Source organism: Mus caroli, unplaced genomic scaffold (genome assembly GCF_978045245.1).
Source record: "Mus caroli unplaced genomic scaffold, Mus_caroli_1 scaffold_7, whole genome shotgun sequence".
In the NCBI taxonomy this organism is placed as follows: domain Eukaryota; kingdom Metazoa; phylum Chordata; class Mammalia; order Rodentia; family Muridae; genus Mus; species Mus caroli.
The window spans coordinates 99,681,781-99,706,612 of record NW_028227262.1 but is presented as its reverse complement, the minus strand read 5'-3'; the positions used below and the strand labels follow the sequence as shown (position 1 = coordinate 99,706,612).

The window sequence follows — 24,832 nt, the reverse complement described above, 5'->3', positions numbered from 1 at the left end:
TCAACCCCATTAAAAAAATGGGGTACAGAGCTAAACAAAGAATTCTTACCTGAAGAATACTGAATGGCTGAGAAGCACCTGAAAAAATGTTCAACATCCTTAATCATCAGGGAAATGCAAATCAAAACAACCCTGAGATTCCACCTCACACCAGTCAGAATGGCTAAGATCAAAAACTCAGGTGACAGCAGATGCTGGAGAGGATGTGGAGAAATAGGAACACTCCTCCATTGTTGGTGGGATAGCAAGCTGGTACAACCACTCTGTAAATCAGCCAGGCGGTTCCTCAGAAAATTGGACATAGTATTACCGGAGGATCCCGCAGTACCTCTCCTGGGCATATATCCAGAAGATGTTCCAACTGGTAATAAGGACACATGCTCCACTATGTTCATAGCAGTGTTGTTATAATAGCCAGAAGCTGGAAAGAACCCAGATACTCCTCAACAAGAGGAATGGATACAGAAAATGTGGTACATTTACACAATGGACTACTACTCAGCTATTAAAAAGAATGAATTTATGAAATTCCTAGGCAAATGGATGGACCTGGAGGGCATTATCCTGAGTGAGGTAACCCAATCACAAAAGAACTCACACAATATGTAATCACTGATAAGTGGATATTAGTCCAGAAACTTAGGATGCCCTAGATATAAGATACAATTTGCTAAATGCATGAAACTCAAGAAGAACGAAGACCAAAGTGTGGTCACTTTGCTCCTTCTTAGAATTGGGAACAAAACACCCATGGAAGGAGTTACAGAGACAAAGTTTGGAGCTGAGACAAAGGATGGACCATCCCATAATCAGCCTCCAAACACAGACACCATTGCATATGCCAGCAAGATTTTGCTGAAAGATCCCTGATGTAGCTGTCTCTTGTGAGGCTATGCCAGTGTCTGGCAAACACATAAGTGGATGCTCACAGTCAGCTATAGGATGGAACACAGGCCCCCAATGGAGGAGCTAGAGAAAGTACCCAAGGAGCTAAAGGGGTCTGCAACCCTATTGGAGGAACAACAATATGAACTAACCAGTACCCCCAGAGCTTGTGTCTCTAGCTGCATATGTATCAGAAGATAGCCTAGTCGGCCATCATTGGGAAGAGAGGCCCCTTGGTCTTGCAAACTTTATATGCCTCAGTACAGGGTAACACCTGGACCAAGAAGTGGGAGTGGGTGGGTAGGGGTGTGGGGCGGGGAGGTTATGGGGGACTTCTGGGATAGCATTTGAAATGTAAAATAAGAAAATACCTAATTAAAAAAATAAAATAACTAACAATTTTACAAGTAAATTTTAAGGATTCATGTCATTTTTTTTTTTTTTGAGCACATCATTGGTACAATTGTGGATGTGACTATTCCGACCATCACTCGTCCTCTTTTATATCCATTTGTCATCTGGTAGTCTTTCCCAGCATGCTATTTTAGTTGCTTATTTAGCATTCCTAGTTGATGCCTTAGCTTCTAGATTTTAGACTACACGTGGAAGAGTTGGGGGTAGAGCTAGTAAGTGGAGAAGATATACAATTAAGACTTGGTGATATATGAAAGCACTGTGCCAACATCTTTATGACAATTCTGTAATGCAGATGTTAAAAAATAGTTTAGACTTGGAGAAATTAAAATTTAAATCACACAGATAATAAATGTGAGATTCTAACTTAAGGGCAGACTGAATTTAGGTATCATGATTTGGTATCCTTTGATTTCTTGGAAAATGGTATATTTAGAAAATGGTCACAAAGAAAAAGTAATTTGTATAAGTTCATTTAAAATATTTAGAATGCTCAGAATTAGAAAATAGTACTTCTTTGTCAGTTTATTAAACTATGCATGTAGGGAGTAGGGGAGATGGCTTCATGGGTAAAGTGTTCTCTGTGCAAGCCTGATGACCTGAGTGTGATCCCTGGAAACCATGTAAGAAGTGGAGAAAACCCAATGCAGTGGCCTCTCCTTGCAATCCCAGCACTTCTACAGAGAGATGAAGGTAGAAACAGGAGAATCCAAAGTTGGCTACCCAGTTTCCTGGAGTAGGCAGTGTAGTAGCAGAAAGAACAAAACGATCCTGCTTCAGTATTCAGAAGGCAAAGTCTATCTCCAGAAAGTTGTTCTCTGACCCCACATATGTTCCGTGACACACATGCTTGCTTATTCATATAGCCATAGCATACACACAAACATACAACATGCACATGTGTGTATACACATGGTAGATTAAAATTAAAAACACAAAACAATGCCTGTGATAAAAACACCAGAGTCAGTCATTTTCAGTCCACATCTACATCTCAGTATAATAAAAGTAAAAATTGGAAGAATAGAAAGTTATATATGAGAGGTAGACAGTGAAATATTTCAAAAGAATTTTAAAATTGAGAACAGAGGCTTTTAACCCCAAACCTTCATTGTTTAAAACTGTTTCTGTAGAGCCAGCGAGCTTCAGTCAACGCGATGGTTGGTGGATTGAGTTTGCTTTCACCTGAATTGAAAACTGGAAAACCTCCTTCTGCAAGTTCAGACTTATATGCTTATGGTTGCCTTTTCTTATGGGTATGTTGCTTTAAAATCATTAACAGTTTACATATATTTCAGAAGGCAAAGAATGATTTTTGTTATTTTCAACCATTTTTCTGGGTGAAGAATAATGCTATACTTTTCAAAAGTAGAATTTGCTTGTGTGTGTGGTTTTTTTTTTTTTTTTGCGTGTGTGTGTTTATGTGTGTGTGTATGCATGTAGAGGCCAGAGATCAATTTTGATGAATTATTTAGGTGTCATCTTTTTGAATTGTTGAGACATGGTCTGTCACTGTCCTGGAGCTTGCTAAAGTAGGCTAGGTTGGCTACCCATTAATCTATAGAGATCTGCCTATCTGCCTTCCTACACTAGGATGATAGGCATGCACATCTAGGCTCAGCTTCAGTTTTCCTTTTTTATTATATGGGTCCTGGGGATTAAATTTAAGTATTCATGCTTGGGTTGCAAGCAGTGTACTACTGGCTATGCTATTTTCCCATGCTTAGAACTTTTAAAAAAGTTTTTTTCTTGTTTTTTTTTTTTATTAGATATTTTCTTTATTTACATTTCAGATATAAACAAGTCCTACCTTGTGTTTTCTTTTTTGGTAGTTCAGTTCCAAGGAGCTCTGGGGGTACTGACTAGTTCATATTGATGTTCCTTCTATGGGACTTCAGACCTCTTCAGCTCCTTGGGTACTTTCTTTAGCTCCTTCATTGGGGACCTTGTGCTCCATCCTATGGATGACTGTGAGCATTCACTTCTGTATTTGCCAGGCACTGACAAAGGCCCTCAGGAGACAGCTATATCAGGCCCCATCATCAGGCCCTTGTTGTAATCTGCCATCGTGTCTGGGTTTGGTGGTTGTTTATGGGATAGATCCCCAAGTGGGGCAGTCTCTAGATGGTTGTTCCTTCAGTCTCTGCTCCAAACTTTGTCTCTGTAACTCCTTCAATGGGTATTTTGTTCCCCATTCTAAGAAGGATTCTGAGCTTCTGGGCAAATATCCACTTATCAGTGGGTGCATATCATGTGTGTTCTTTTGTGATTGGGTTACCTCACTCAGGATGATATCCTCCAGATCTAGCCATTTGTCTAAGAATTTCACAAACTCATTGTTTTGAATAGCTGTGTAGTAGTCCATTGTGTAAATGTACCACATTTTCTGTATCCATATTCCTCTGTTGAGGGACATCTGGGTTCTTTCTAGCTTCTGGCTATTACAAATAAGGCTGCTATGAACATAGTGGAGCATGTGTCCTTATTACATGTTGGAACATCTTCTGGGTATATGCTCAGGAGAGGTATTGATGGATCTTCTGGTAGTACTATGTCCAATTTTCTGAAGAACTGCCAAACTGATTTCCAGAGTGGTTGTACCAGCTTGCAATCCCACCAGCAATGGAGGAGTGTTTCTCTTTCTCCACATCATCACCAGCATCTGCTGTCACCTGAGTTTTTGATCTTAGCCATTCTGACTGGTGTGAGGTGGAATCTCAGGGTTGTTTTGATTTGCATTTCCCTGATGATTAAGGATGTTGAACATTTTTTCAGGTGCTTCTCAGCCATTCGGTATTCCTCAGTTGAATATTCTTTGTTTTAGCTCTGTACCCCATTTTTTTAATAGGGTTATTTGATTTTCTGGAGTCCACCTTTTTTTTTTTAATTAGGTATTTTCCTCATTTACATTTCCAATGCTATCCCAAAAGTCCCCCATACCCTCCCTCCCACCCCCCTACCCACCCACTCCCACTTTTTGGCCCTGGCGTTCCCCTGTACTGGGGCATATAAAGTTTGCAAGTCTAATGGGCCTCTCTTTCCAGTGATGGCCGACTAGGCCATCTTTTGATACATATGCAGCTAGAGTCAAGAGCTCTGGAGTACTGGTTGGAGTCCACCTTCTTGAGTTCTTTATATATATTAGATACTAGCCCCCTATCAGATTTAGGATTGGTGAAGATCATTTCCCAATCTGTTGTTTGCCTTTTGGTCTTATTGACAGTGTTCTTTGCCTTACAGAAGTTTTACAATTTGTTGAACCCACACACCTATGGTCACTTGATCTTTGACAAAGGAGCTAAAACCATCCAGTGGAAAGAGGATAGCATCTTCAAGAAATGGTGCTGGGTCAACTGGCAGTTAGCATGTAGAAGAATGCAGATTGATCCATTCTTATGTCCTTGTACAAAGCTCAAGTCTAAGTGGATCAAAAAAGTTTTTTTCTAAGTTATAAATTGATATTTCTTACTATTATCAACTTTCTATAATTTATATATATAATATACATAATTTATATAGTATATATAAATTATAGGCATTACATTGTTCTTTTTTATACTCAATATTGACAGTGAATATGATTTTATTCTACAGTAATGTGAAGCAAATTCATGCATGTATGGGAGATAATGCTAAGTGAATACTTGGTATGTTCTTGCTTTTAGTGTATGCATAATGTTACACATTGCTTAAGAATTTGAGTGATTAAGTACTGGACATATGGCTTAGTGCTTAAGAATTTGAGTGTTTAGATATTAAAAGGGAAGGATATCTGTTCTTCTAGTAAACATTATATTTACCCAGGGATGAGCAAATGTTTTCTGTAATGGGCCAGCTCATTATATTCTTTTTTTTAAAATAATCTTTTTTAAAAAATTAGGTATTTTCTTCATTTACATTTCCAATGCTATCCCAAAAGTCCCCCATACTCTTCCCCCAACTCCCCTACCCACCCACTCCCACTTCTTGGCCCTGGCATTCCCCTGTACTGAGGCATATAAAGTTTGCAAGACCAATGGACCTCTCTTTCCAATGATGGCCGACTAGGCCATCTTCTGATAGATATGCAGCTAGAGACACAAGCTCCGGGGGTACTGGTTAGTTCATATTGTTGTTCCACCTATAGGGTTGCAGACCCCTTTAGCTCCTTGGGTACTTTCTCTAGCTCCTCCATTGGGGGCCCTGTGATCCATCCAATAGCTGACTGTGAGCACCCACTTCTGTGTTTGCTAGGCCCCGGCATAGCCTCAGAAGAGACAGCTATATCTGGGGCTCATTATATTCTTAGGCTCTATGGCATGTTATATGTTATTAGTACTGGGTTCTGTTTCTATAGCACCAAAGCATAAACAAGTATATGTGACCTATTCCAATAAAAGTTTATTAATGGATTTTTATGTAGCTTTTATATCTTATTAAATAGTATTTCTTTGATATTCTTTTAAGTGTTTAAAAATATGAGAACAATTTTTGGCATACAGTTTGTACAAAACAAATAGTAGCATTCATTTGCTGCTGAGGTCATAGTTTGATAGTCCTTGCTCTAGCTAGTACAGATAAATGAAAGGAAAAGCCATTAAATTTAAAAGCAAAGAAGTGGAGCTGTGTTTGCTTGCAGATGATATGATTGGCAATGTAGAATATTTTTAGGAGTCTATATAAAATATGCTAGAACTAACATATTTATTAAGGTAACAGTTTTAATTTCAATGTAATCTTTCCTTACATACTAGTAGAAAATAGGAAATGAAAAATTATGAAAATATGGCCCAGAAAGATGGCTTATTGCTTAAGAACATTCATTCTTTCAGAGAACCCAGGTTTGGTTCCCAGAAGTCATCTGGTGGCTCGCAAGTCCTGAGTAACTCATATTCCAGGAGCTCTGATTCTCTTTTGACTTCAGCAAGCACTAGGCACATACATTTTATTTTACACATAGATACAAGCAGATAAAACACATATTAAATAATTTTAAAAGTTGTGAAAGTAGCTTGGTAGATGGCTCAGTGGGCAAGAGAGCCTACTGTGTAAGAATGAGGATCTGGTTTTGAAGCCTTAGAACCATGAAAAAGCCAAGCATGGCTTCATGCTGTGCCTAGTTCAGGGAATAAGGAAGAGAGGAACAGAGGAAGACAATTGATGCACATGGACCTGTGTACGTGCACTCCCTCACATACTCATGGAAAATTTCGAAAATTCCAAAATACGAAACATTGGCTAAATTTAACCAAAAATATATGAGACAATGTACATAGAAAACTACAAGGCATTCCTAAGAAAAATTAAAGCTACAGATAGAGAAATACACTATATATATGGACTGGAAAACCTGGTGTTTTATGGAAGTTCTACTCATGATTGACCTATAAATTCAATGTTTGTTTTCTATATACTTGATGAAGTCTCTTCATACCTTTTGCCTGTTTTTAAGTGGCTTGTTTTTTATTATTTTTTTAAAAGTTATTTAAAATACCTTCTAGAGGTATAAAAGTATTTTGTAGTCACCGTATTCACTTATTGCTGAGGCTTACTATTTCCATGTACTCACCTAGGCCTAGTCCTGGAAGCGTCTAGCCTCCATACAATCTTACCTAGACCTAGAGTGTTTTCAGCCTCTGAGACTTACTGCTCAATAAATTCACTCTTTCCAGCTCTTTTTTGAAGTACAGCTGGTTCAACTCAGTTCTTCTGGCTCAAACTCTTCTCCAAGCCTACTGATTCAATCTGGCTTCTCTCTCAGCCTCTGACTTTTGTTGTGTTTGGCCTCAAACTAACTCTGGCAAATCTCTTCTAATGTTTGGCTTCCTCTCATTTTCTAGCACACCTGTGTCTAGCTTGTTCTCTTATTGCAACCTGTCTCTGTAAAACGGTCCTAGGAAACTGCTTCTTATCTCTCAGCATTGCTTCTCAAGTAGCTTCCTTTACCTCTGTCTCCTTGTGGGAGTTGGGCATATCCTATTTTGTCAAATTTTTCATTTATTATTACTTTGTCTGCCACTCAACTAGACATCACTTTGAAACATGGGTGCTTCCTTCTAAAAACTAAGCTTACTTTTATTGTTTGGGATCAAAGGTGAGTACTAAGGGAGTATCTGTATTCTAGCCAGAGGGATTAAAGTCGTGTGCTAAGATGAGCCACACCACAACTAGAAATAGGTTTTTCCAGTAAACAACATGATCTTGGGGTTCATAGTGTGATAAAATACCCTGCAGTATTTCCCCCCTTTTTTGTCTAAATAAAAGGAAAGATTTTAACTCTAACACAGTAAAAATATTTTAACAGAAACAATTATCACTCCCATAAATTTAACAGTCTGAATGCCCTTTTGAAGATCTATTGATGTGATCCTTCATAACTGCAGTCCTGATCATCTGCCCTTTAGCATCAGTCCATTTTAGTGCCAAGGTTTTCCAATCTGCCAGCCTGACTAGTGTATTGATCTTTCCTTTTTCAGCTAGCTTGTTGAGCTGTCCCTATGCGGGGTGGGAGGTGGGGGTGAGGGTGAGGGGAAGATCAGCTTTCTGCATTATCTGCATTGCTGTCTTCCTGTGTACTCAGATCTCCATCCTGATGTTAAAAATTATTGATCTAATTCAGTTTTTCCTATAATCCACTATCTTTTAGCTCATCTTATTCCCCTTTCTGTTTATCAAGGGTACAATTAGATATATATGAATCCACACATAAACTAGACATTTAGGCACTTGCATTCTATATCCAGCTCCATGCCACTGAGTTGGACTTGTTACCCATCATGAATGGGATGTCTGTCTTGATCTTCAATTTTATTAGGTACCGTAGGTACCTAATAAAGCATTTTTAATTCTCTTTAATTCTCTTACTGCAATTAAGCAATTAACAATTAAGCATTTTTTGTTCTCTTACTGCCTCTGTCTCTTGTCTCTCAAGCCTTAGTATTATCATAGCTATTTTTCTTGCTCTATATCCATTAACAAAAGATTGCAATTAAACATAGGGAGAAGTTTACTCTGGTGGTCAAAATTGCAATGAGTACTGCAATAGATTTTTCAAGTAATATTTCTATTCCCCTCAACTCCTATCTCTGTTCTCAAGGGATCTGAAATGGAGTTTCCCATTTTCTAATGCAGGAAGTCTGTCTATATTATTACATTTATCTTTTAGGGTGACTTACTATGATTTGATGATTGTTCAATATCTTAGAGGCTCCTGCATCATTTTTATCTCTGGGCTTGAGGCTCCCGCTGCTTTTGGGTCTCCTGAGTCTCTTTGGACAGCCAGCTGAAATTGAAGGAGATAAACCAGGAAAATGTCTCCTCTGAATTTCTGTCAGATGTCTTCCTGTCCTCTGCAATATTTCTGTCAGTTGACCTCTGTTCTCTGGAACATTAGTGGACTTTTTGCAATCATGTTGTGGGGCAGATGTTTCCTGTCTTCTGCAACATTTCTATCAGATGTCCCCTGCTTTCTACATTGTTGGTGGGATTTCTTCTCTAGTTATGTTGTTTTTTTGTTTTTGTTTTTTTCTTCCTAACATGTTAAGTGCCAGATGTAAAAGCATTTTTTTTTAAATTCTCTTGAGTGTCAGTCTTAGGCCTAGTTCTGGAACCTACTAGCCTCTGTACAATCTAACCTAGGCCTAGGTTTTTTTTTTGCCTCTGAGACTTACTGCTTTGCCTTTGAGACTTACTGCTAAATAAGCTCACTGCTTCATAGTTCTTTCTCAACTTTTCCTGACTGGTTCAATTCAGCTCTTCTGGCTCAAACTCTTCTCCAAGATGACTGATTCTGGCTTCTCTCTCAGCCTCTGACATATCTTGATATCTTTGGTTGTGTATATGTGTAAGTATTAAACTAGTTTGAATGGGACTTTTTCTGATATCTTATTCAGCAAAGTTTTTATTAGTGTATATCAACATTGCTGATTCTCTTGAATATTCAATTTACAACCTGATGCTTTGCCGAATCTTTTTATCAGATCTCGGAGTCTTCAGGTTGATTCTCTAGGAAAATTTAAATATAGAGTCATATGCATGTCTTCTTTTCCTTCGGGGTCATTGGTCACCTGCCCACAAGGGCAGAGGGAACAGAAGCAGTAAGCAGGATTCAGATGGCCTGTGTGTGGAAGTCAGAGGTTGATATTACACGTCTCCTTAGTTGTTTTACACTTTGTTTTCCCCACCTTGATACATGGTTTCTCATGGACTATAGAACTTGCTTATTTTGCTAGCTTGGCTGACTAGCAAGTTCAAGAGTCCTGTCTCTGCCTCTCTTGTACTGGGATTAAAGGCACGCACTGCCTTAGCTGACTTTTAATATTGGTACTGGAGGTTCTTATGCTTATACTGCAAGTGCTTTACTAAAGTATCTCTCAGCCTCTCTGTGATTATAATATCCATATGTGTTTTATTATATTCTAGTAGTACCTTAGTTGCTTTAATTCTCTCTCCTTTCTCTCTCTCTCTCTCTTTCACACACACACACACACACACACACACACACAAACAGAGACACAGACACATTCCTAAATACATGAATACAATCTGCTTAGTCTGTATAAAGTTATCTGCATGTATATGCTCTCAGGGCCAACCATCTTATTATTAGATAACTAATTGGAGAGTTCTTCCTGCATGCTAGCACAGAAGGGGAAAACTGACTAGGTCTCATCTTTAGACAAAGAACTACAGGCAACTGGGGAATGCTGAGAGTGGGATCAACAATTTTTGAAGTATTGTTGCACTAGTTTTTCTTTCTTTTTTTTCTTTTTCTTTTTCTTTGTGGTTTTGTCCCAGGATTTGCACATCTAGAATTAGTTTGGTTGGATTTTAAAAAATACCCACTTTCTTCCAGTGTGTTTGCATTGTTCAAGAGGGATGACTTTGTTGAAAGGTTGGAGTGTCATTTTACTGTTAGACTAATGTTCAGGCCATTTGTCTCTAGTACTTCTCTGAAAGTAGACTGTCAATGTCAAATGCTATATTCATTATGAACATACAATAATAATCAGATAAATATCACCCTTTAAAATATAATCAAGTAAAAGACACTGGTAATACAGTATATAGTAAGACGCTAATTACTGTGGTTCTGAATGGAAATTAAGAAGAGAGTAAGACCAGTGGTTAATATTGGGTTGGCAAGGAAGGAAAAGCAAATACAGAGAGGGAATAAAAGGGATGAGGTGGCTTGGGCATGAACTCTGCAGATGATCCCATGTCCCTAGAGGACTCTCCATGCTGCAGGTACCCTAGCATGCCCAGGATCTTAGGATCACTGGTGAGTAGAACCTACATCTGTTCCAAACCAATCGTGACAGGCCCATGACAGCAGGAACAGGACACAGGAGCCCTGCCTGACCAGTGGCTCGGGTTCATTCTGATCGGTTCTGGTATACCTTGGTTTTGAACACACCAGACAGCCCCACGGTCCCCAGAGGAGACACCACTTCTAGACACTATAACATGTCCCCAGAGGAGACACCACTTCTAGACACTATAACATGTCCACGATCTTAGGATTTCAGGATCCCAGGATCCCAGGAGCTTGGTCACACCAGGATCTCAGGGTCTCAGAGGGAGCTTGACTACCAAGAACTCTGACACAACCAGAATCTCAGGTTCACAGGAGCCCGGAATTACAGGATCACAGAGAAAGGTGGACTCTGAGGAGTCGTAAAATCAACCGGGATTATAGGAAGGACAGGCTCCAATCAGATATATTGAGGGAAACAAGCACTTGAGATGGCAGGAGGCAAGCATAAAAACATAATCAACAGAAACCAAGGTTTCTTAGCATCATCAGAACCAAACTCTCCCACCATAGTAAGTGCTAGATACACACCATCACACCAGAAAAGCAAGATATGGATCTAAAGTCATTTCTCATGATGATGATGGAGGACATTAAGAAGGAAATAAATAATTCCGTTAAAGAAATACAGGAGAACACAGGTAAACAGTTAGAAGTCCTTAAAGAGGAAACACAAAAATCCCTTAAAGAGTTACAGGAAAACATTACCAAACATGTTAAAGACTGGAACAAAACCATCCAGAATCTAAAAATGGAAGTAGAAACAATAAAGAAATCACAAAGATTTCTCTGGAGATAGAAATCCTAGGAAAGAAATCAGGAACCATAGATGTGAGCATCAGCAACAGAATACAAGAGATGGAAGAAAGTATCTCAAGTGCAGAAGATTCCATAGAAAACATGGACACAACAATAAAAGAAAATGCAAAATGCAGAAAGATCCTAACCCAAAACCATCCAGGAAATCCAGGACACAATGAGAAGACCAAATCTAAGGATAATAGGTATAGATGAGAATGAAGACTTTCAACTTAAAGGGGCAGTAAATATCTTCAACAAAATTATAGAAGAAAACTTCCCTAACCTAAAGAGAGAGATGCCCATAAACAAACAAGAAGCCTACAGAACGCCAAATAAAAAGGACCAGAAAAGAAATTCCTCCTGACACATAATAATCAGAACAACAAATGCAGTGAATAAAGATAGAATATTAAAAGCATTAAGGGAAAAAGGTCAAGTAATATATATAGACAGACCTATTAGAATTCGAACAGACTTCTCATCAGAGACTATGAAAGCCAGAAGATCCTGGACAGATGTTATACAGATCTTAAGAGAACACAAATGCCAGCCCAGGCTACTATATCCAGCAAAACTTTCAACTACATAGATGGAGAAACCAAAGTATTCCATGACAAAACCAAATTCACACAATATCTTTTCACAAATCAAGCCCTTCAAAGGATAATAAAGGGAAAAGTCCAACACAAGGAGGGAAATGATGCCCTAGAAAAAGCAAGAAAGTAACCCTTCAACAATCCTAAAAGAAGATAGCCGCAAGAACAGAATCCCAACTCTAACAACAAAAATAATAGGAAGCAATAATTACATTTCCTTAATATCTCTTAATATCAATGAACTCAATTCCTCGATAAAAAGACATAGACTAACAGACTGGCTATGTAAACAGGACCCAACATTTTGCTGCATACAGGAAACACACCTCAGGGACAAAGACAGACACTACCTCAGAGTAAAAGGCTGGAAAACATTTTTTTCCAAGCAAAAGGTCCGAAGAAACAAGCTGGAGTTTCTAATATCGAATAAAATTAACTTTCAACCCAAAGTTATCAAAAAAGACAAGGAAGGTCATTTCATACTCATCAAAGGTAAAATCTTCCAAGATGAACTCTCAATTCTGAATATCTATGCTCCAAATGCACGGGCATCCACATTCATTAAATAAACTATAGTAAAGCTCAAAGCACACATTGCACCTCGTACAATAATAGTGGGAGACTTCAACACCCCACTCTCATCAATGGACAGATCCTGGATACAGAAACTAAACGGACACATAGTGAAACTAACAGAAGTTATGAAACAAATGGACTTAACCTATATCTACAGAACATTTTATCCTAAAACAAAAGGATATACCTTCTCAGCACCTCATGGTACCTTCTCAAACATTGACCATATAGTTGGTCATAAAACAGGCCTCAACAGATAGAAAAATATTGCAATTATCCCATGCATACTATCAGATCACCACGGAATAAAGCTGATCTTCAATAACAACATAAATAATAGAAAGCCCAAATACACGTGGATTTGAACAACACTCTACTCAACGATAACTTGGTCAATGAAGAAATAAAGAAGGAAATTAAAGACTTTTTAGAGTTTAATGAAAATGAAGTCAAAACATAACCAAACTTATGGGACACAATGAAAGTAGTCCTAAGAGAAAAACTCATAGCTCTGAGAGCCTCCAAATAGAATATAGAAAGAGCACACACTAGCAGCTTGACAGCACACCTAAAAGCTCTAGAACAAAAGGAAGCAAATTCACCCAAGAGGAGTAGATGGCAGGAAATAATCAAACTCAGGGCTGAAATCAACCAAGTAGAAACAGAAAGAACTATACAAAGAATCAACCATACCAGGAGCTGTTTTTTTGAGAAAATCAACAAGATAGATAAACCCTTAGCCTGACTAACTAGAGGGTATAGGGACAGTATCCTAATTAACAAACTCAGAAATGAAAAGGGAGACATAACAACAGAACCTGAGGAAATCCCAAGCATCATCAGATCCTTCTACAAAAGGCTATACTCAACAAAACTGGAAAACCTGGACGAAATGGACAAATTTCTATACAGATACCAGGTACTAAAATTAAATCAGGATCAGATTAACAATCTAAACAGCCCATATCCCGTAAAGAAATAGAAGCAGTCATTAATAGTCTCTCAACCAAAACAAGCCCAGGACCAGATGGGTTTAGTGCAGAGTTCTTTCAGATGTTCAAAGAAGACCTACTTCCAATACTTCTCAAACTATTCCACAAAATAGAAACAGAAAGTACTCTACCCAGTTCGTTCTGTGAAGCCAAATTAGAAAGGAAGAAGTCAAAATATCACTATTTACAGATGATATGATAGTACATATAAGTCACCCTAAAAATTTCACCAGAGAACTCCTAAACCTGATAATCAGCTTCAGTGAAGTAGGTGGATATAAAATTAAACCAGTGGCTTTTCTCTACACAAAGGATAAACAGTCTGGGAAAGAAACTAGGGAAACAACAGCCTTCACAATAGTCACAAGTAATATAAAATACCTTGGTGTGACTCTAAGGAAGTGAAAGATCTGTATGATAAGAACTTCAAGTCTCTGAAGAAAGAAATCAAAGATCTCAGAAGATGGAAAGATCTCCCATGCTCATGGATTGGTAGGATTAATATAGTCAAAATGGCTATCTTGCCAAAAGTAATCTACAGATTCAATGCAATCCCCATCAAAATTCCCAACTCAATTCTTCACAGAGTTAGAAAGGGCAATTTGCAAATTCATCTGGAATAACAAAAAATCCTAGGACAGCAAAAACTATTCTCAACAATAAAAGAACCTCTGGTGGAATCATCACCATGCCTGACCTCAAGCTGTACTACAGAGCAATTGTGATTAAAAACTGCATGGTACTGGTTCAGTGACAGACAGGTAGGTCAATGGAATAGAATTGAAGACCCAGAAATGAACCCACATACCTATGGTCACTTGATCTTTGACAAGGGAGGTTAAACCATCCAGTGGAAAAAAGACAGCGTTTTCAACAAATGTTGCGGGCACAACTGGCAGTTATCATGTAGAAGAATGCGAATTGATCCATTCTTTTTTTTTTTTTTTTTTTTTTTTTTTTTTTGGTTTTTGAGACAGGGTTTCTCTGTGTAGCCCTGGCTGTCCTGGCACTCACTTTGTAGACCAGGCTGGCCTCGAACTCAGAAATCCGCCTGCCTCTGCTGGGATTAAAGGCATGTGACACCACACCCGGCCTGAATTGATCCATTCTTATCTCCTTGTACAAAACTCAAGTCTAATTGGATTAAGGAACTCCACATAAAACCAGAAACACTGAAATTTATAGAGGAAAAAGTGGGGAAAAGCCTTGAAGATATGGGCACAGGAGAAAAATTCCTGAACAGAATAGCAATGGCTGTGCTGTAAGATTGAGAATTGACAGATGGGTCCTCATAAAATTGCAAAGCTTCTGTAAGGCAAAAGACACTGTCAATAGACAAAAAGGCCACCAACAGATTGGGAAAGGATCTTTACGAATCCTAAATCCAATAGGGGACTAATATCCAATATATATAAAGAACTCAAGAAGTTGGACTCCAGAAAATCAAATAACCCTATTAAAAATGGGGTATAGAGCTAAACAAAGAATCTTCAATTGAGGAATACTGAATGGCTGAGAAGCACCTAAAAAAATGTTCAACGTCCTTAATCATCAGGGAAATGCAAATCAAAACAACCCTGAGATTCCACCTCACATTAGAATGGCTAAGAACAAAAACCCAGGTAACAACAGATACTGGCGAGGATGTGGAGAAAGAGGTACACTCCTCTATTGCTGGTGGGATTGCAAGCTGGTACAACACTCTCGAAATCAGTTTGGCAGTACCTCAGAAAATTGGACATAGTGCTACCAGAAGATCCAGCAATACCTCTCCTGGGCATATACTCAGAAGATGTTCCAACATGTAATAAGGGCACATGCTCCACTATGTTCATAGCAGCCTTATTTGTAATAGCCAGAAGCTGGAAAGAACCCGGTTGTCCCTCAACAGAGGAATGGATACAGAAAATGTACATTTACACAATTGAGTACTACTCAGCTGTTAAAAACAATGAATTTATGAAATTCATAGGCAAGTGGATGTATCTGGAGGATATCATCCTGAGTGAAGTAATCCAATCAAAATAGACATCACTTGCTATGCACTCACTGATAAGTGGATATTAGCCCAGAAACTTAGAATACCCAAGATACAATTTGCAAAACACATGAAACTCAAGAAGAAGGAAGACCAAAGTGTGGTCACTTTGCCCCTTCTTAGAATTGGGAACAAAACACCCATGGAAGGAGTTACAGAGACAAAGTTTGGAGTTGATATGAAAGGATAGACCATCCAGAGATTGCCCCACCTGGGGATTGATCCCATAAACAACTACCAAACCGAGACACTATGGCAGATGCCAACAAGAACCTGCTGACAGGAGCCTGATATAGCTGTCTCCTGTGAGGCTCTGCCAGTGCCTGGCAAATACAGAAGTGGATGCTCATAGTCATCCATTAGACGGAACACAGGTCCCCAATGAAGGAGCCAGAGAAAGTACCCAGGGAGCTGAAGAGGTCTGATGCCCCATAGGAGGAACATCAGTATGAACTAACCACTCCTCTCAGAGCTCCTTGGAACTATACCACCAAATAAAGGAAACACATGGTGGAACTTGTGGCTCTAGCTATATATGTAGCAGAGAATGGCTTAGTTTGTCATCAATGGAAGGAGAGGCCTTTGATCCTGTGAACGCTCTATGCCCCAGTATAGGGGAATGCCAGGACCAGGAATGGGAGTCGGTGGGTTGGTAAAAAGGGGAACAGGTAGGGGGTAGGGGATTTTCAGATGGGAAATTGGGAAAGAGGATAACATTTGAAATGTAAATAAAGAAAATAGCTAAAAAAAATCATAAAACAAATCACTGTATGAGTTGCATAGTATGTATTTTACCAATCATTATCACCAAAATTAATTTTATTAAAAGAATTTGTTAACAAAGTTTTTAAAAAAAGGGATGAGGTGAAGATCCATCAGTAGACACTAAAGATAAAATGAAAAGAAAGAAATGTATTCACACAACTTAAATGGGTTCTAGGACTTGAGAGATTGCTAAAGACTCTTCAACCAAGTTAAAGCCATTCCAAAGGAAAGTGAAATAGAAATTATTAGACAAAAAAGAATAAAGGGAGAGGAGTTAAGGTCACAGATACTGAGATACTAATTCCACCACTGACTAATCCTATGTCAGGTCACAGATGGTAATCATGCCTCTTAGATTTTAGGAGTCCAGTTGACTGCTGGTACACTCCTGGGTTGTCCTCCCTAAACACTGAGCATGCTGTTTGTTGATATTCTGCAGATACTTTGTCTCTGTCCAGGTTTCTGCCTTGCTGCTTACTGCATAGGTATGCTTCATAGTCCTGTGCACATTGTCCTGTGACATATGCTTTCTTTAAATTTCCTGACTGTATAGTTTATGGGGGCAGGGGTTGCAGTTCTGGGGCCATGAAGCCACTGACCAAAAAAAGTGTCTCTTTTTTTTTTAGTAAAATATTTATATGTAAAATTATGATCTGTATAGGATTTACCTCAAAAAAAATAAACATGTGGACTGGAAAGGTATATCAATTGGTAAAGTGCTTGCTATGCAACCATGAGGTTCTGAGTTCAATCTCCAGAACTCATGTGAAAAAGCCAAGTGTTTGGTGGATATGTATAATTCTAATACTGAGGAGGTAGAAACAGGTGGATCCCTGTTGCTCACTGGCCAGCCAGGCTAGCCTAATTTGGGAGTTCTAGCATAAGGAGAGACACTTTTTCAAAACACAAGGTAGTTGATGACTCCTGTGGTTTGAATGAGAAAGGCTCTCATAGGCTTAATATGTTTGGATTCTTTCTCCCTAGTTGGAAGAATTGTTGGGGAAGGACTAGGAGGTCTTGCTGGAGGAGGTGTGTCACTGAGGGCAGACTTTGAGGTTTCAAAAGACTTCCACCATTCCCAGTGTCTTTTTCCTTTATCTTTCATTTATGTGTGGAGATCTGTGTGTACAGCTACTGCTTTAGTGCCATGCCTGCCTGTCTACTACCATGCTCACTGCCATGATAATTACAGACTCTAACCTTATGGAGTCATGAACTCCAAGTTAAACACTTTGTTTTACAAGTTGTCTTGGTCATGGAGTTTTATCATAACAATAGAAAATAGTAAATATAATTTGTAAGAAAGAATAACCAAGGTTGACCTCTCTGCTTACACAAATGCACATGCACACACATGTTTGTATACCTGTATTCCTCCCCACCAAAATAGTAGTAAATATGGAATTTGGATTTTCATGTAGGAAAAGAACAGTCATTGATTGATGGTTGTTAGGGATGGGTGATGAAACATAGGAGTCAGAATACCTTTGTGAATGTAAGAAATTTGGTATATTTAGTATCTTAGTTAGCTTTCTATTGCTGTGTTAAAACTCCATGACAAAAGGAAACTTGGGGTGGAAAAGGTTTATTTTGTTATGCTTTCATATCAGAATCCATCATCAGAAGTCAGAAGTCAAGACAGGAACCTGGAGGCAGGAATTGAAGCAGAAGCCAATGGAGGAATGCTGCTTACTAGCTTGTTCCTCATGGTTTACTCTGTTTTCTTAGGCCCTCCTGCACTGTTGGTATCACTCAATGTTGTCCGGGTCTTCCCACATCAATTATTAATCAAGAAGATGCCCAACAGACTTGCCTATGGGCATTTTATTTTTTTACTGAGAACTTTTATCCTGCATGAGAAGTGTGCTTTTTTATGAGCTCTTCTCTTTCCATCAGAATCTAGGGGTATCCAGTCTTTGGACATTGTGGTATGGTGTTGTAATTTACAAAGTGTTGGGTTTCATTTCTGGTTATTCCAACATACATGTAGCCAGTGAACTATGGGTTGATTATATGTGAAAGTGGTTCAGATTAGACTCTCTAGGATTAGTATTTAATACTAATTAAACCTCCCTAATGCGGTGACACTTTAATACTTCATGTTGTCTTGACTCCCAACCATAAAATTATTTCCCTGCTACTTCATAACTATAATTTTGCTATCGCTATGAATCATACATATAAATATCTGATATGCAGCCCCTGTAGGTTGAGAACCACTGATTTAGATACCTTTGAAGCCTTTTCACTTTTGTGTTCTTTTGCAGCTTTCTGTTCAAAATCAAGAGTTTGAGACAAATGAAGATGGAATTCCAAAAGTAGATCAGTTTCATTTGGTAGGTTTCCTTTGACTATTTACTCATTTGGAATATGTAGTAATATAAATTTAGAAGTCTTTGAAGATGATCTCTGATTTCTATAAAAAGTCAAGCTTGCATTAGAAATAATGAAGTATAGAAGAAAATAGAAGTACCCTACTTGTGGGACTGCCAGATAATTAACAAATTGTCTAAATAAGGAAATACAGTATTTATTATATATTCCAAAGTTATTTTGTTTTGAAATGAATGTTTAATTTTTGTAAGTGTCTAAGATGTAGCTCCTTTCTTTAAAATTCATATGTGTCATTGATAGAGTTTTGTCATCCATATATGTTTTCAGACAACTTATTTTGAGCACTTGTCTGGGACCAGCAATTGAACTAGCTACTAGGTATTAGGGTACTAGGGAACTAGGTACAAGGGTTGAACATTGGAAGTGAAATTAATAATGTAGTCTTGCCTAGGCTCTTTTTCTTGACTAACTACAATTTTGTGTGTGTATGTGTCTTTCTAGTTCACTTTTTGCTCTCTTGCATTGTAGTTCTGAATGGAAAAAGTCACTGGTAGCCACTCCACAGCTAGAATGTTCTTCTGTCTTGAAGTTTCCCTTGCCAGATACATTAGTGATTCACTTCCTTGTTCACTCAGGTTCTCAGGGTATGGGAAGAAAGCACAGTTTTGTTTTTGTTTTTCTGGAGTATCACATGGAGTGCATCTAGCCTAATTAGTAAGAATCCTTTTCCCCTCTGAAGCCTCAGGGAGTAGACTGCCACTGTCTGATGTCCTTTTGGCATTCTTACCTTCTTCACTCCCACTAGAAGCACAGTGTGCTCTGCTTCTAACACTCCAGGGGATTTTAACACCAAAGACCCAAGAACTACAGGGTCAGGTCACTGAACCCTGCTCTCAATATGGAATTTCTCTGTTAGTTACTTTTTTCATTGCTGTGATCAAATACATGCCAAGAAGCAATTTAAGGAAGGAAAGGTTCATGAAGTATTTTTTCTGTTGGAGTCTTTTCTTTTTTTTAATCATAATTCATTCATGGTTTGACATTTTAATTTTCTTAAAATATTAAGAAAATTATAGCATGCCTTTCTGTAAAGCATTAAATAACTTAAATACAACAAAAAGATAACCAACTTTACAGTTTATCCACCTCAAGTGTATAACTTAGTGGTTTTTAGTATAGTCATGTGTCCAACCAACACCACAAACTCATTACACTATATCTGCCACCTCTCAGTGCCTGTATTCCTTTCCTTAATTCTAATTAACAACTAATGTGTTTTCTGTTTCTGTATAATTTGCTATTGTGGGCATTCATATGAATGGAACCATAATGGGTATAGTGTGCTTTGCTTTCACTTAGCATGCTTCAAGCTTCATACAAATTCTAGTATTAATATTTCATCCCTTTCATGGCTAAGTAATATTCCAGTGATAGATTGACCACAATTTATTGATACCTACTTATGGACATTTTAGTTATATATACCTTTGGTTATTACGGAGAATGATGCAAACATTTATATACAGACATTTGAGTAGACATGTTTCATTTCTTTTGGGTATATTCTTAGAGGTAGAATTAATGGACCATGTGGCAACTGTTTATTTAGTACTTTGAAGACACACTAGATTCCAAGAAGTTATCTTACATTTGTAGTAGCATATGTGAGAGCTTCAGTTTCTCTGTATTAACACTAGTTATAAGACTTTTTGATTCTAGCCATCATAATGGGTACTATCTCACTCACAGTCTTTATTTAAATTTGTGCTGTCTTCCTCAGAGAAATGCTTGTGCAGACTCTTACTATTTTTTACAGTTTAAAAATTGTGCTGCCCTTTGATTTTTGAATTTTAATGGTTGTTTCTGTATTCTAGAAACAAATAAAATATTAGACACTTGGTTTGCAAATAGTTTACCTCATTCTATGGGTGCTATTCTCTTTTTCTTGATAGTGTCATTTGAAGCAAAAGTGTAATTTTCAATGAACTTTGTCCATTGTTGCTTGTACGTAAGGGATTATTTTCAAGAGTTCTTTATTAAATCTAAAATTGGAAATATTTACCTCTATATTTTCTTCTTACAGTTGTATAATTTAAGCTTTTATATTTAGATCTTTGGTTTATTTTGAATTAAATTGTTGTATATTTTAAGAGGTAATATTCCAGCCTGTACTGGCTATTTTTGTGTCAACTTGACACAGCTGGAGTTATCACAGAGAAAGGAGCTTCAGTTGAGGAAATGCCTCCATGAGATCCAACTGTAAGGCATTTTCTCAATTAGTGATCAAGGGGGAAAGGGCCCTTGTGGGTGGGATCATCCCTGGGCTGGTAGTCTTGGGTTCTATAAGAGAGTAGGCTGAGCAAGCCAGAGGAGGCAAGCCAGTAAAGAATATTCCTCCATGGCCTCTGCATCAGCTCCTGCTTTCTGACCTGCTTGAGTTCCAGTCCTGACTTCCTTTGGTGATGAACAGCAGTATGGAAGTGTAAGCTGAATAAACCCTTTCCTCCCCAACTTGCTTCTTGGTCATGATGTTTGTGCAGGAATAGAAACCCTGACTAAGACAAATTGGTACCAGCAGAGTGGGGTATTCCTGTGACAACCTGACCATGTTTTGGGGAGGACTGTGGAAGGACTTTGGAACTTTGGGCTTGAAGATCCATTCGTTGTTAAGAGCTCTGTCAGATGTTGTGTAGGAGCTTGGAAGATAATGTTGAGAACAGTGCAGAAGATGGAGGTCTGGTTTGTGAAATTTCAGAGGGAAAATTAAAGACTCTTTTCAGGGCCGTTGCTGTTTTGATTGTGAAGATTTTGTAGTTCTGGTTAGCTGGGGCTGAAGAATCAGCTGTGATTAACAAGATACCAGAACTACTAAAGCAAAAACTTTGCATTACTGGGACTATTGATGCTGGTTAGCTGGAGCTAAGAAATTAGCGGTGATTAAGAAGAGACCAGCATCGTTGAGGTGACATCTTCTGGGAAGTGTTTTCTGAAAGCACAAAGAGGCTGTGTTCCAGAGATAGGCAAGGTTGTACTCCTTCTGCAGTGGGACTTGGTAATGTGTAAGGGTCACCTAGGTGGTACTGGTTTTGAAGGCATGAAGGGGTCATGCAGAGCAGCTGAGGCTCAGCACTGTGAGAGGCCATGGAAGGCCATTGGTGAAGGTGCAGCCTCAGTTGTAATTGAAGGCCCAGGACTGAAGGGGTCATGCAGTGTTTTGGAGATGCCAGTACCATGAGATGACCACCAAGAGCAGCAGCAGCAGTGGAGTACAGGCATCTGGAGCCCAGAGGACGATGTGTGTGCTACAAAGGGCCTGGCTGGAGAAGTGACCCAAGCCCTTGGAGGATCCCAGAAGATCGTGAGTTGGATCCCAGACGTTGGACAGTTGGAGATTGATTTTTGCTTTGATTGTGACTGTGCCCTGATATTTTCCCTCTTGAAGGAAGACACTGTTTTAGTGGAGCCCACGGTTAAGAGACTTTTAATTGTAAAAAGACTTTGGATTTTAAAAGAGATGGATATTTTAAAGAGATTGAAAATTTAAGAATATGTAAAGACTGTGGGACTTTTAAAGTTATTTAGATCTTGGGGATGAATAAGAATGTAAGAGTTGAGGCTTACTAGTGATGTGTTTGTGTGTCAAGTTGACAAGGGGTCAATTGTACTGGCTATTTTTGTGTCAACTTGACACAGCTGGAGTTATCATAGAGAAAGGAGCTTCAATTGATGAAATGCCTCCATGAAATACAACTGTAAGGCATTTTCTCAATTAGTGATCAAGGGGGAAAGGGCCCTTGTGGGTGGGATCATCCCTGGGCTGGTAGTCTTGGGTTCTATAAGAGAGCTGGCTGAGCAAGCCAGGGGAAGCAAGCCAGTAAAGAACATCCCTCCATGGCCTCTGCATCAGCTCCTGCTTTCTGACCTGCTTGAGTTCCAGTCCTGACTTCCTTTGATGATGAACAGCAGTATGAAAGTGTAAGCTGAATAAACCCTTTCCTCCCCAACTTGCTTCTTGGTCATGATGTTTGTGCAGGAATAGAAACCCTGACTAAGACACAGCCTCAGTCTTTTGCGTGTGGCTATCTGTCCCAGCACTATTGGTGGAAAAGACCATTTTGTAATCATTAGAGCGTCATGTCATTGCTGTCAAAATCAGGAGATGATAGACTCTGAATTCTCTTCTGCTGTCTTACAGATGTTCCTCTATTATTATAGGATTATGGCTTTACAAACATTTTAAGTTTAAAATGCATATGATCCACATTACCTGCAGAGTTTACAGCTTAGCACATGATAGACTGCAGAACATTGCTTGATGATCTTAGTGAGCACATGCTGATTTAGAGTGCAGATCACAGAAGATGCCCAGCATCACTGAGAGGATTATACTACACATTGCTTATTTGGGAAGGATCAAAATTTGAAATTTGAAGTATAGTTTTAGTATGTGTCTGTTCCTTTGCCAGTATAATGTTGTCTTGATATCACTGTTAATAGATATCTGAAATTGGGATATATGAGTTATACATGTTGTTCTTTAAAAAATGGTCAGAATTATTATTCTGATCTATAAATTTCAGAGGTAGCTTGCCAGCATCTACAAAAAAGTCAGTTACTCTAAGGCTTTTTTCCTGTGTGGTTCCTTATTAGTGTTGATTGCTGATCCACAGAACATTGACGAGTCCCCATTTAGTTAGAAATTTGATTTCTTTCAACTATACCTTGTGGTTCAAAGTATACGTGTTTGAAACTCTTTTATTTAATCTTCATTTTAATTTATTTTATGTATGTGAGTACACGTCAGAAGAGGGCATCGGATCCCATTACAGATGGTTGTGGGCCACTATGTGGTTGTTGGAAATTGAGCTCAGGACCTTTGGAGGAGCAGGCACGGCTCTTAATCCCTGAGCCATCTCTCCAGCCTCCTGCTTAACTATTCTTAGTTATTAGTTCTAATGCTTTAACATATCTCTGTATCATTTGCAAATAGTGATGGTTTTACATCTTTCCCTTTCAATTTTTTATTTTATTTTTATTTTCCCTGCCTAAGTGGTTGGAGTCTCCCATACAATGTTGGGAAGTAGTGGTGTGAAATTTTCATGTGAAACTCTGACCACTGTCCCATAAAAAGGGGAAAATTTTGTTCATATTTCACTCATTTTATTGTAGCTATAATTCTCATTGCTTTTGCATTTCCACTGGTAAATAGATTCTTTTTTCTTATTACTGGAGATATTTTTTTCCAATGTAGATAAACTTGGAAAGAATCTAAAAATCTAGATAGAAAACTGATGTTAGCCTATGTCAGTAACTAAAAGGTTTTTCTTTTCTTTCTTTTTTTTTTTAAATTAGAATCTCTGTCATTACAGATTTGTTCTTTTTGCTATTAGTTTTTTTTTTTTTTTTTTTTTTACTATTTACTTACTTACTTGAGACAGGGTTTCTCTGTGTAGCCTTGGCTTTGATTCTTTTTGTTTCTTTTTCCTTGCAGGATGATAATGTCAAGTCCCTCCTTTGTAGCTTGATATATTTTAGAAGTTCAATGACTGCTGAGCAGGTTTTGAATGCTGAATGTTTCTTGCTTCCAAAGGGGAAATCAATTCCAATCCCAGAAAAAGAGATTGAATGTACTCAGCATAGCAGAGAAGATGAATCAAAGATGGAGAGTCTGGATAGATATAGCGAAAAGACAAGAAATGGTGAAGCCAACCCTTGACTAACAAATTAGTCCTTTATTGTTGCTGTATATGTCCCTTTTAAAAACTTTGTTCTGTTTGCTTAGTAGACAAAAATGTTCTGGAACTAGTTGGATTGCATCTTTGGATTTGGGTTGTAAAAAATAAAAGAAATGTTTTGGTTACACCTGAAAATCATTCATATTCTTTGCAATTTTGCCTAACTTGGCATTGTTATGGAAGGAGTTTCTATTTGGACTTACTGAAATTAAGTCATTATTGTGTTAGTGCTAGTTCTCTATTGATGTATACTAGTTGGTTATGGTAAAGGCTGATGCTTTTAGTAGCAAAGGATGATTAGCATCTGTTTTGTATCCAGTTCTAGCAACATAAGTTAAGACATGTTTCTTGTATTTATAGAGCCAACAGTTTGAGACATTTTCAACGTTTAAAGAGATCCGTCT

The 24,832-nt window shown here is 38.3% G+C and overlaps 1 protein-coding gene across 2 annotated transcripts in view; it reads left to right on the top strand.

Annotated features, from left to right (window-relative positions):
• The window catches only part of Stk31 (serine/threonine kinase 31), an 80,560-nt gene extending 56,043 nt beyond the window's left edge, over positions 1 to 24,517 (top strand). For both annotated transcript variants that reach the window (XM_085839697.1, XM_085839696.1), the window contains exons 22-24: positions 2,433 to 2,555; positions 18,627 to 18,695; positions 24,185 to 24,517. In XM_085839697.1, coding sequence (XP_085695823.1) covers positions 2,433 to 2,555; positions 18,627 to 18,695; positions 24,185 to 24,409 — 417 coding nt within the window. In that variant the 3' untranslated portion in view covers positions 24,410 to 24,517. The remainder of the gene's footprint in view (positions 1 to 2,432; positions 2,556 to 18,626; positions 18,696 to 24,184) is intronic.
• Positions 24,518 to 24,832: the final 315 nt, after the last annotated feature.